Source organism: Drosophila erecta, unplaced genomic scaffold, assembly GCF_003286155.1.
Source record: "Drosophila erecta strain 14021-0224.00,06,07 unplaced genomic scaffold, DereRS2 tig00000000-arrow-pilon, whole genome shotgun sequence".
NCBI lineage: Eukaryota > Metazoa > Arthropoda > Insecta > Diptera > Drosophilidae > Drosophila > Drosophila erecta.
Genome location: NW_020825194.1, coordinates 22,579,760 through 22,592,290, shown reverse-complemented (window position 1 = coordinate 22,592,290; position 12,531 = coordinate 22,579,760). Strand labels below are relative to the sequence as shown.

Here is a 12,531-nt window from a genome sequence, read left to right as displayed (position 1 = left end):
ATCTTTCCCAATAGGATTAAAACGTTTATTAAACACAAGTACAAATTACAATTACAAAGCCGAACCATGCTTCAAATGATATTCATGTTAACTTTTATCTTAACTAGCATATTCCTTGAGAATGGAGCCCGCGATGACCAGTCGCTGGATCTCGGAGGTGCCCTCGTAGATCTCGGTAATGCGGGCGTCCCTATAGTGACGCTCGGCAGCCATGTCGGTCACATAACCCATTCCTCCGAGGATCTGGATGCACTGGTGGGAGCACAAGGTGGCCGCCTCCGAGGCAGCCAGCTTGGCCATGGCGGCCTCTTTGGTGTACGGCTGCTTTTGGTCCTTCAGCCAGGCGGCGCGCCAGGTGAGCAGACGTGCCGACTCCATGGCCAACGACATGTCCGCGATCTTTTGCTGGATCGACTGCAGCTTAGCAATCGGCTTGCCGAAGGCCTGTCGCTTCTGGGCGTAATCCACGGCCAGTTCCAGGGCAGCCTGACCAATGCCAAGCGCCTGGCCAGCGATTCCTATACGGCCCGCGTCCAGCGTCTGCATGGCAATCTTGAAACCGAAACCAGGCTCGCCCAGCATGTTCTCCTTCGGCACTACGCAGTCCTCGAATATCAGCTGACAGGTCGATGATCCTCGAATGCCCAGCTTATCCTCCTTCTTGCCCAGCGAAAAGCCCTTGGTAGCCTTGGGCACAATGAATGCGGAGATGCCCTTGTGCTTCAGCTGCTTGTTGGTGGTGGCAAACACAATGGCTGCTTCCGCCTCGAAGGCATTGGTGATCCAGGCCTTGGTGCCATTCAGCACAAAGTGATCTCCCTTGTCGATGGCTATGGTGGAAGCAGCTCCAGCGTCGGATCCGTTTCCAGGTTCAGAGAGGGCAAAGCAACCCACTCGTTCGCCGGTGGTAAACGGGGTGATGTAGTCCTTTTTCTGGGAATCGTTTCCGAAGGAGAGAAGGGGTCCCAGATACAGGGAGTTGTTTACCGACATGATGACGCCTGCAGAGGCACAACCCCTAGAGATTTCCTCCATGGCAATGGCGTAGGCCACATAATCCAGCCCAGTGCCACCTGTTAAACATCATAAAGTTAGTATAAAAAGGGCTGAGATGCGTTTGACATCTATTACCCAGCTCCTCGGGGATCGCTACTGCCATCACGCCCAGTTCGCCCATCTGTCGGATCTGTTTTTCTGGATACAGGTGCTCCCGATCGAACTTGGCTGCGTTTCCACTGAGCTCATTGTTGGCAAAATCCCGACAGGACTTCTGCAGCATCTGATGCGTCTCCGAAAGCGCCGACAACGAGGCGATTTGCCGAGCATTTAAGGATCTGCGGGCTGAATATCAATATCTGGCTTAGGATCTTGCTTATAGAGAACTTTTTAATGGCTGGGGCTCAAAGTCCACACATCAGTTTGTCTTACCGATGCCTAACGAGCGGGTGAGTACAGATTGCATGTTTGTGTTGGATTGCTTCTTACTATTATTAATTAAATATATTGCATAAAAGACGGATAAAATATTATAAAAAAAGCGACTATTGTAACAAATTAAAAATGGACAGTGTGACCAGAGGCGGGCGCCGGCTGTATATGCATGTAACAAGTGGTTCTTACAGGGTGACTCTTGTTAGGGAATTCTTGCCTCTTGCAGCCTGAAAAATACTAAATTTCTAAATTTGTTAATTCGCGGTTGCAATCCACATTTTCCAGCTTGATAATGTTGGTACCATCAAATAATTGTTGATGTGTTTTGTTATTATAGAAAAAACGCGGACCCAAAGGGACAAATATGTCGCACACATACCAGGGAACGGAAACCCTGACGATTGAGGCTCTAGATTTCATCTACGAAGATGAAATGGAATGTGAGTTTTACCGAAGATTTTAAGCCGGTTGAACAAGGATACAGTTCCCTTTTTACAGATTTGCACCCTAAACAAGCGCCAAGAAAGGACGAACAAGCCAAGGCGGTGAAAATAAAGCGACTGACTTGCAACATAAACGGCTGCACTTACTCAACGGACCGCAGGAGAGACCTGAGGCGCCACAGGCGGTCGCAGAAGCACATGCTGCTGGAGTCTTGCTCTGATTCCGAATCCGAGGTGGAACCGTCGCTGTTCTCGTGCAACGTCTGCGGCTACAAGACTGCCAAGCGATATTGCTTCGACCGGCACAAGGAGTCAAGGCGCCACATAATGAAGGAGCAGGAGGAGTGCGAGAAGCTGATGGACGAGGCAGAAAAGGCAGAGATGCCCGTGAAGCGCATAATAAGAGTGGAGGAGCCAGCACCCTTGGATGCGGACATCCTTCACACCTCCATGCCATGTGACTACATTACCACTCGAAAATCTCGCATAGAACTGCAAGCAAAAAGCCAGGCACAGATCAAGATCTTGCAGACCCAGCTGTCATCGAATGAGTACATACAGTACGCGCCCCAGGGGCAAGAACAGATGGTGGGTCTATCTGGGGAGTCTGAGGAGACCGAGGACGAATACCTGGCCTACAAGATGGAATGCAGCTCCACCCTAGAGTGCGCGCCCTGCGAATACAGAACGGCCAGGAGATTCTGCTTCGTTCGCCACATGCGGTCGGCCAGGCACCTGGCCAAGATTCAAGCTGTATTAGATGGCGTGGAGGAAAGCGAAGCCCTTGAGTCGGTAGAATACTTGGAAGCGGAAAATGAGCTGGAGGATATCGAGAGAGAATCGGAGAGATCGTTTGTGGAGGAGCTTGATATGCACGTTATGGAAGAGCCCAATTTGATGGAGGATATACAGGTCTTAGAGGAGCAAGATGGACCAGAAGAGATTGACAATCTAGTGGAGGTCGACGGGGTGGTTCAAACAGAGCCCGGTTTCGAAGTGATAGAATATACACCTGCCGAAGAAAATGTTTACGAGGAGATCGTGTACCTGCCCACCGAAGACAGTCCGGAAGACATTTGCTACTTCATAGCGTTGGACAATGAATAAATTAGACATTCTCTGAGCTTTAATCACTTCATATTTTCACAATTTTTTGGTACGCCTAATAACATTGAAAGCCACCGAATTGTTAAATATAATCAATGCAATGAGCAGACTTTGTATATGAACTGTATTTCAGTTTTTGACTCGTTAAAGTCAAAAATTCATGTAGCCACTGAATTGAAAAGTGTTATAGGATAGGAAAATAAAGTTGTGGAGAACAGGTTTTGTAGATATAAATATATTATTTGTTATTAAGAATAAAGAATTTATTATTACACAAATATGGTGTATATTTATTTAAGTGTACCTTTGTAGTTTTAGAGCTGCACAACACTACAAATTTTAACCGTTGCGAATTGCATGTCGTTAAGCTGCAATGAAAAGAGTATTGTAACGGAACATTTCCTTATAATTGTTTACCTAACCAGCACTCAAACTCACCGAAGTGACTAGTAGACTAAATAATGTGCTAGTGCGAATACTTTTGCTCGCCACTGTGCATCTGGCAGTTTTCCGTTCTGGTTTTGACAGCCCGCTTTTCATCTCTGCGCAGATTCGACGCGCACGCACTGGAACTTGTTTAACGTTTTTATGTTTTTACTGCACAACTTTGTAAAATCAGCACACTACATTTAAAACCGCGCACAGTTATTTCCCAGTGTCCTGCGGGAGGGGAAGCACCATTTACGTTCACCAGCACGAAGAAGAGGAAGAGCACCGCTGTAGGAGTCCCGTTTGTTGTCCTATTGATTTGCCCCCACTGTTTGGAGTTTTTCGTTGTTCCTTGCACACCATTTTCGGCATCCACCGCCCGCTCCCGCTGCGCCCTCGAAAGACAGGTAAAAACAAAGTGCAAGTGCTCCATGTCTAAATGTAAACAAAAGAGGTGAGATGTGATAACGCTCACTCTCTCTCTCTCTCTCTCCCTCGCTCTTTGGCGATCTCTTGATAATGCCGCGTGCATTGGTGTGCGTGGGAGTTCATCCAGGGGCCTATATAAAGGGCCGTTCATTCACGGCGAGCACATTAAGTTTTAACGAGAAGCTGCCGCCGGATCCACCAGGTGTAAAAGTAGCGTGAGTCTCCGCATCTAGGATTTTCCCATTAGTAAAAAGTGACGCGTGTGGAAACCAAGTGTCTTCAGTGTCGGTTGCAGGCAGTTGTAACAAATGAGTGCCATAAAAGTGATCTGAGGCAGAATAACAAAATGTGTACTCCTCTAAAAAGGATACAGATTTAAAAAAATAAAAAATAAAATAAAAAAAAAATAAAATAAAATTTTTATAAAATAAAAATAAATAAATAAAAAGAACTTGGTCCCTTTGGAAAAATTTGGACAACTTTAACATAAATGCTCGGAACAAACAGGAACTTAAATGAAATACAATATTATGTTTTTATTTTTTATTTTGAAAATTTAACAAATGTCAATGGGTTTAAATATGAGTAACCCTATATTACTCGCTAAATATGTCAAAATCTCTTCTAATGTGCTTTAATTTGTATTTGATATTTGAATACTACAACTGACAGAAACCCTTTCATTGAAAACAAGCATTTATGGGTCAAGTTTACCACTTTGCTTTTATCGCGGCCCAAACAAACCGCTGGTGAAAAGTGCTCAAATAATAAAAGAACGGAAAGAGCGCAATCATCATGCGTCCACAATCTTTTTATTCGACACATTGAGTGACAGCTGATTGGGAAAGGAACGAATAATAGCTTTAGTTGTAATCCCATTACAGCGACACCTGTACAGGATATACGTACACCCCGACCAATGACCTGGCTCCTGAAGTCAGGAAATCGATAGAATTAGACCAATCCGACCAAGATGCAGTCAATGAAAGCCGATGAACTGCCGGAGAATCCGCGCGAGACGTCGAACATCTTCTCGTCCCTGATGTTCTGGTAAGTTTGCACACAGAATTCCACAAAATGCTGTCTAATTCGTAACTCTATCCTCAGCTTTGCCATGCCCACATTCTTCAAGGGACGCAAAAAGACTCTGGATGAGAATGATTTGTACCGGGCCTTACAGGAGCACAGATCAGGTGAGTTTCGGTAGGATTTGGCCAAAGTTCCCGGGCTCATTCCCCTCAGTGCGAGAGTACCAAAAGGAATCTGCCGACACGCCTTGCATAATAAATGGGCTCGAACTCGGCCCAAGATAATTTATGGACATATCTGCGGACCGGTCGATAATCAAATTAATTGAATTATTATAAAGAAATCGCCCGGCGCGTCAGATAAGCTGATTTGCCCTCAAGGAGTTTTGCATAAGAGAAGAATTTCTTATCAGCACGTAGCCAGATTAAGCCACACGTGACGTCATGTGGCAATAGATTGGGTTTTACTAGGTGACCACATGCCATCTATTAGTCACCTAGTAAAAGTGCTTTACACCATGCCCAGTTCCATTCCCAAACGCAGCCATAAGTTGATTTTCGATTTCTTCGCCCTTTGGCCAGCTTTCTAGAGTGGTTCCTTGAGATGGACATTAGTCGCGTGTGAAATCCCTGGTACCCGACGTGTCTCGAATGCTTCCTTGCTCCCCTGCTCCACCTGCATGGAGTATATAATTTATATAATCAACCAAACCGCATATTTACCACACTATCTCCGGCATTCAGACACCACCCGAATGAAGTGCCAGGGAGACACTTCAAGGCACCCGACGATTACGATTAGATAGGGCTTAGCATGCGCCCACTCTTTGTGGTTGTAAAGCCTTTCGGTTATTCCGCGGCTTCGAAGGATCAGCGCTCATTGAAGGGCTCTTCTCTAAAGGGGAAGTTGCGATTAGATAGAAGCGCTTGCTTATTGCTGCTTGTACCTTATACCATATACCATATACCACTATTTCATTGAGATCATTTGGCGGAACTATGGCCCAGTCTAATCCAGACGATAAGATAGCCCTTGGATATGCGCTTTCTGCACCATCACTCACTCACATTGAATTATACGATCGGCAGAGATAGCGCTATCCAATCTGGCACTCTCAGACCTTTGATTTCCTCGCCCAAACTTTCGAGGTGCCCCGAAAAGTGACAAAGCCGATATCTTTGACAACGTCCGCTGGCCACAATTAATTGAATATACTGCCCAACATAGTTGATAACGCTTCTCAACACCCCCGATATTGCACGCAATTAGGCACTCGGCTTATTTACTTACTTATAATAAATGGGTCCCTGAAGATACAATAGTATTGAGTGGATCGTGCCGAGGGGCTTATGCAATGCCAACTATAATGCTCATAGCTGGCCAACTATGCGCAGATGAGAGCCACATCAACTGGGAAGCTTTTGTTTCCAGTTCCTAATCGGCGTGCAATCTAAGGCCCTCGAGGCTAATATAAGCCTTGCGGAAGTGCTGCAATCAGAATCCCCACATGGAGGGTAGTTGGCTAGGAAGTCTGCTCGCCGATAAGATCGATTGGGGGCAATGCAGCTGGTCGGGATTTGCCTTGTTGCCAGCCATAACTCACAGTTAAACCAAAGCACAAGGAATGACACTTTACTGGATTTATTAGCCACGGTTACGGGCGAATTTATAGCAATTCCACTGCTCATCAAAGCCCTCAATTACAGAAGCCAGCGATCGATAAGCGCAATTGCTACTCCCGGACATGACAGTCCGGGAATAATGTTAGTTTGTTATTGCCAGGGAACATACGATTAGTTTCCCCAATCGCTTTTCATTTACTTAAGATGCATTTTGAGTTATACCCAATTATAGCCCATTATACCCAATGAAGTCTTAAATATTAGGCCTTTTAAACTCTAGATAAAGCAGATAGAGAGATGTATATTAAGCAGATAACACATGAAAAACTGATTATCATTCATATTTTTCCAACTTGACAATGTGAAGGGTTTATACAATGATAAGTTCGTAACATAGTCAATTTAAATGATGATAAGCTCAAAAATAGATCAGGTGTATACTCGTATGTATTCCTTGGTGCGCGCACAAACAGTTAAGTAAAAATCAATAAATTGTTTTCTAGCCAGATGAGTTTTGGGTGCATATTTTGGTAATGTGTAAATATTAAGAAATTATTACTTACATAAGCAAATAGCATCGAGGACTCAATTCTGGCGCGTTTACTTTGGAGGCTTCTTTAAACACCGAAGCACCATCTGCCAATTACATGCCAACATGCCTTGTTATGCAGTCAGGAGAATGTACAGCATGTCCGCGGGTGGAGTGCACCTGGTTGATATCTCAATACCTTTGTTTCCAGATCACCTGGGCAGCAAGCTGAGCGAGGCGTGGGAGAAGGAGGTCGAGAAGAAGCGCAAAAAGAAGAAGACCCCCAGCCTGCTGAAGGCCTCCATGAACGTGTTTGGCTGGCGCCTGGCCGGCCTAGGCCTGGTCCTCTTCATCTTGGAGATCGGTTTCCGGTAAGCTGCGGCGCCACGCCCACCTCCCGACAGCTGGCTGATTTATAACCCGTAACCCATGCTCCTTTCAGAGTTACCCAGCCACTTTTCCTGGGCGGTCTGGTGGCCTACTATGCGGACGCGAGCAACCAGGAAGGCGATAACCAGACGAAGGCATACCTCTACGCCCTGGGCGTGATCTTGACAAGCGCCTGCAACGTGCTCTTCATGCATCCCTACATGCTGGGCATGTTCCACATCGGCATGAAGGCCAGAATAGCCATGACAAGTGAGTTGGGATGGGGATTGTTCTCTTTGTGACACATGAATAACGATCGCCCTGCAGGCATGATATATCGGAAGGCGCTGCGATTGAGTCGAACGGCGCTGGGCGATACCACAATTGGTCAGGTGGTCAATCTCATCTCCAACGATGTGGGCCGGCTGGACGTCTCCGTCATCCACATGAACTATTTATGGCTGGGCCCGGTGGAGATTGGCATTATCACGTACCTCATGTACAGGGAGGTAAGTAATCATTGCTGTTCATATCTCAGTTTTAAGAACATTGTATGGTTATGTTTTATTCATATATAGTACAAGATTAGATCAACTTTAAGCTATAGAAGATTAAAAGTTTACGACCTTCAAAAAATATAATTGGGGTAGGTCCACGTTATACATGGGAATAATATAATTTTGGGATATTTTAATATTTAAAACATAACATGAAAACTATAACTATATTATATTATATTTTCTTATTCAAACAAGTTCCATTCGAATACGAAACTCAGTTAAGGCTCAAAGAAGTTTTTTTTCGAATTTCTGAAACGCTTTTGAGTGCAGTAGATAATAATATCTGAATGCGAAGCTGTGAGTCATGCACTAGTAACACCCACTTCCTTCACAGATTGGCATCTCCGCCTTCTTCGGCGTGGCGGTGATGTTGCTGTTCATACCCCTGCAGGCTTATCTGGGCAAGAAGACCTCGGTGCTGCGACTGAAAACGGCTCTGCGGACGGATGAACGAGTGCGCATGATGAACGAGATCATTTCGGGCATCCAGGTGATCAAGATGTACGCGTGGGAGATTCCCTTCAGCAAGATGATCAACTATGTGCGCACCAAGGAGATGAACGCCATCCGCAACGTGAACTACATCCGAGGTACGCTGCAAAGCTTCATCATGTTCGTCACGAGGATATCGGTGTTCGTGAGCTTGGTGGGATTCGTGCTGCTTGGCAAGCTTCTGACCGCCGAGAAGGCCTTCGTGATCACCGCCTACTACAATATCCTGCGCAACACCATGACCGTCTACTTCCCCATGGGAATATCCCAGTTTGCCGAGCTCTTGGTCTCCATCCGGCGTATCCAGACTTTCATGCTGCACGAGGAGACGAAGGTGCGTGACAAGTCGGAGGATCTGGACGAGCAGAAGCTGGGCAAGGCGGGTCTAATTGCTGAACCCGCCGTGGCCCAGACCACTGGTGTCCTGAAGCCAAGTAGTCGGCGAACCAGCGAAGCGGAGCACAGTATCGTCATTAGCAAGCTGAAGGCCAAGTGGGATCAGAAGAGCACGGACTACACGCTGGACAACATCTCGCTTAAGTTCAAGCCCCGTCAACTTGTGGCAGTCATTGGGCCAGTGGGCTCCGGAAAATCCAGCTTGATCCAGGCTGTTCTGGGAGAACTTAATCCGGATTCTGGTTCGGTCAAAGTCAATGGCACTCTCTCCTACGCCTCTCAGGAGCCGTGGCTCTTCACCGGCACTGTGCGCCAGAACATACTCTTTGGACTGCCCATGGACAAGCATCGCTACCGCACTGTGGTCAAAAGGTGTGCCCTGGAGCGGGACTTTGAGCTGCTGCCCTATGCTGACAAGACTATTGTAGGCGAGAGAGGAGCATCTCTCTCTGGGGGACAGAAAGCACGTATCAGTTTGGCCAGAGCTGTTTACCGGAAGGCTGACATCTACCTGTTGGACGATCCCCTGAGTGCCGTGGACACCCATGTCGGACGTCATCTGTTCGATCAGTGCATGCGTGGATTCCTGCGCGAGGAAATCGTTCTGCTTGTGACCCATCAACTGCAGTTCCTGGAACAGGCCGACGTTATTGTGATCATGGACAAGGGCAAGATCAGCGCTATGGGAACCTACGAGTCCATGGCCAAGAGCGGCCTGGACTTCGCCCAGATGTTAACGGATCCCAGCAAGAAGGATGAGGGTGCCGGCGATGCCCCGGACAAGAAGAGTCTCTCGCGGCAGAACAGTAAATTGCGCGACCGACACGGTAGCATCTCCTCCATGGAATCTGCAGCCGAGTCCTTGGCCGCAGAGTCACCCATGCAGACGCAGGAAGGCCGCGTGGAGGGACGCATAGGAATGAAGCTCTACAAGAAGTACTTTGGAGCGAACGGCTACGGACTGTTTATCGTGTTTGCGTTCTTCTGCATAGGTGCCCAGGTGCTCGCCTCTGGTGGTGATCTCTTCTTGTCCTACTGGTAAGTCAGAGACTTGGAAGATTAGGCTTTCCTTAACCGTTTAATTGCATATCCAGGGTGAACAAAAATGGTGAAGCAGAGCGCGACACATTTATGGCCAGATTGAGACGCGCCTTTCCCGAAACCCGCATCAACGCCGACACCGATCCTGTGGACATCTACTACTTTACGGGTATCAATGTGTCTGTGATCATCTTCTCGCTGGTGCGGAGCATGCTCTTCTTCTACCTGGCAATGCGCAGCTCCACGACACTGCACAACACGATGTTCCAAGGTGTGACCCGAGCGGCGATGCACTTCTTCAACACCAACCCCTCCGGACGCATCCTCAATCGCTTCTCCAAGGACTTGGGTCAAGTGGACGAGATTCTTCCCTCCGTGATGATGGACGTGATGCAGATCTTCCTCGCCATCTTGGGCATCGTTGTCGTCCTGTGCATTGTTAACGTATGGTACATCCTGGCCACGGTTTTCCTTGTGATCGTTTTCTACATCCTACGCGTCTTCTATCTGAACACATCCCGAGATGTAAAGCGGCTCGAAGCTGTCAGTAAGTATATTTTTATGTTTTAATACACACACTATCAGTGTAATCCCATTTATTTAATTAATATTTGATATCCACAGCACGGTCCCCCATTTACTCCCATTTGAGTGCTTCCCTTAATGGCCTGGCCACCATCCGAGCATTTGGAGCGCAGAAGGAACTGATTGCCGAGTTCGACAACTACCAGGATATGCACAGCTCTGGCTACTATATGTTCCTTGCTACGAGTCGAGCCTTTGGGTACTGGCTGGACTGCGTTTGTGTCGTCTACATCGCCGTAATCACACTGAGCTTCTTCCTGTTCTCCCCGGAGAACGGTGGTGATGTCGGTCTGGCCATTACCCAAGCCATGGGCATGACCGGTATGGTCCAGTGGGGAATGAGACAATCGGCAGAGCTGGAGAACACGATGACGGCAGTGGAGCGAGTGGTGGAGTATGAGGATCTTGAGCCGGAGGGTGACTTCGAGTCCAAGCCAAATAAGAAACCGCCAAAGGATTGGCCAGAGGATGGAAAGATCGTGTTCGACGACCTTTCGCTGAAGTACTTCCCCGATAAGGCGGCCGACTACGTGCTCCGATCTCTGAACATTGCGATCGAGGGTTGCGAAAAGGTGGGCATTGTGGGACGCACTGGTGCCGGCAAATCTTCGCTGATCAACGCTCTGTTCCGTCTGTCCTACAACGAGGGTGCCATCCTGATCGACAGGCGCGATACCAACGACCTGGGGCTGCACGATCTGCGCAGCAAGATCTCCATTATTCCTCAGGAGCCGGTGCTGTTCTCGGGCACAATGCGTTACAATCTGGATCCCTTCGACGAGTATAGCGACGCCAAGCTGTGGGAGTCTCTGGAGGAGGTTAAGCTTAAGCAAGTGGTGGCTGATCTTCCCAGTGGCTTGCAGAGCAAGATATCCGAAGGGGGTACCAACTTCAGCGTGGGTCAGCGCCAGCTCGTGTGCCTAGCTAGGGCCATTCTCCGAGAGAATCGCATTCTGGTGATGGACGAGGCAACGGCTAACGTGGATCCGCAAACGGATGCTCTTATCCAGACGACAATTAGGAACAAATTCAAGGACTGCACGGTGCTCACAATTGCCCATCGCTTGCATACGGTTATGGACTCGGACAAGGTGCTGGTAATGGACGCTGGAAAGGCGGTGGAGTTCGGATCTCCGTTCGAGCTGCTCACAACCAGCGAGAAGAAGGTGTTCCACAGCATGGTGAAGCAGACAGGAGACTCGACTTTCGATGCCCTGCTGAAGGTTGCCCAAAAGGTGGGATACGTTCAAAGATTCAATGTACCTTGTCCTCATACGTAAGCTCATACTTTGTGTTCCTTTCAGGCCCATGACGACAACCTGCGGCTCAAGAAGGATTCTTGACATTTCGCCGTGCCGAAGGCTTTTAAAGACTACATACTTAAGATACTGGAACCAATTACGAATCATCCGGCGGCCAATGCGGGTATTCAGAAGACCTTCCTCTTTGCGGAGGCCTCCAAGCAGAAGTTGTTAGGATAGCACGCCATCAGCGGCACCAGCAGACATCCACACTGAGCGGCCGCTGAGGAACTTTTTACAATACGTGTACAAATCATATTAATTGTTAGTCAGGTGTATAAAACTAGGAAATCAAAAAGCAAGACAATAAGCTGATGTTAGAGGAGCGTAGGAGTAAATGTTTTTGTACCTTAAAAAAGATTGATATAAAATGCAAATTGTGCAATAATTAATTTAGCTGAACTTTGTGCATTGGCCTTCAAAAGGTCGCATTGCATTTGTATTATGTGTTCCAGTAAAACGACAATAACAACCTTAAAGAAAAAAAATCAAAAAACCCCAAAAAAAGGAAAAAATTAAAAGAGAATTCTATGAAATGTTACGCCTAGTATAGTATATGAGTGTTTTTATAGTAATTTATTAATGTACAGGTATACAATAAATGTAACAGCTCGGTTGGTTCTTTTGTTAAAACGTTTTCATTTGGTTTATTTTATTATAGCGACATACATTTAGCTACTGCTATATATACTAAGAAATTGTACGCATTTAACTCCAAAGTATCTTCCATTAGCTGCAAGGCCCTCACAGAGCTCACTTAAATCTAAC

The 12,531-nt window shown here is 47.0% G+C and overlaps 3 protein-coding genes across 4 annotated transcripts; 2 read left to right on the top strand and 1 right to left on the bottom strand.

The window, feature by feature from the left end:
• Nucleotides 1–34: 34 nt before the first annotated feature.
• On the bottom strand, nucleotides 35–1,630 carry LOC6553940 (short-chain specific acyl-CoA dehydrogenase, mitochondrial). Its single transcript, XM_001979455.3, has 3 exons — nucleotides 1,429–1,630; nucleotides 1,132–1,341; nucleotides 35–1,073 (listed from the first exon to the last, which is right to left on the bottom strand). The coding sequence occupies exons 1-3, from the start codon at nucleotides 1,460–1,462 to the stop codon at nucleotides 100–102; spliced, it is 1,218 nt and encodes a 405-aa protein (XP_001979491.1). The 5' UTR covers nucleotides 1,463–1,630; the 3' UTR covers nucleotides 35–99.
• A 33-nt stretch (nucleotides 1,631–1,663) lies between these two features.
• Nucleotides 1,664–3,200, top strand: LOC6553827. Its single transcript, XM_001979456.3, has 2 exons — nucleotides 1,664–1,871; nucleotides 1,930–3,200. Exons 1-2 carry the CDS (start codon nucleotides 1,796–1,798, stop codon nucleotides 2,979–2,981), a joined length of 1,128 nt encoding a protein of 375 aa, XP_001979492.1. The 5' UTR covers nucleotides 1,664–1,795; the 3' UTR covers nucleotides 2,982–3,200.
• Nucleotides 3,201–3,921: 721 nt separating this feature from the next.
• LOC6553828 (probable multidrug resistance-associated protein lethal(2)03659) lies at nucleotides 3,922–12,400 on the top strand. 2 transcript variants are annotated; one of them, XM_026975626.1, is made up of 10 exons: nucleotides 3,922–4,054; nucleotides 4,724–4,889; nucleotides 4,947–5,032; nucleotides 7,231–7,390; nucleotides 7,462–7,658; nucleotides 7,716–7,897; nucleotides 8,283–9,874; nucleotides 9,931–10,424; nucleotides 10,502–11,697; nucleotides 11,767–12,400. In XM_026975626.1, the coding sequence occupies exons 2-10, from the start codon at nucleotides 4,813–4,815 to the stop codon at nucleotides 11,803–11,805; spliced, it is 4,023 nt and encodes a 1,340-aa protein (XP_026831427.1). In that variant the 5' UTR covers nucleotides 3,922–4,054; nucleotides 4,724–4,812; the 3' UTR covers nucleotides 11,806–12,400. The 2 variants fall into 2 exon arrangements, with proteins under 2 accessions (XP_026831427.1, XP_026839892.1); XM_026984091.1 differs by lacking the exon at nucleotides 11,767–12,400 and having other exon boundaries at nucleotides 10,502–11,742.
• The last annotated feature ends 131 nt before the right edge of the window (nucleotides 12,401–12,531 follow it).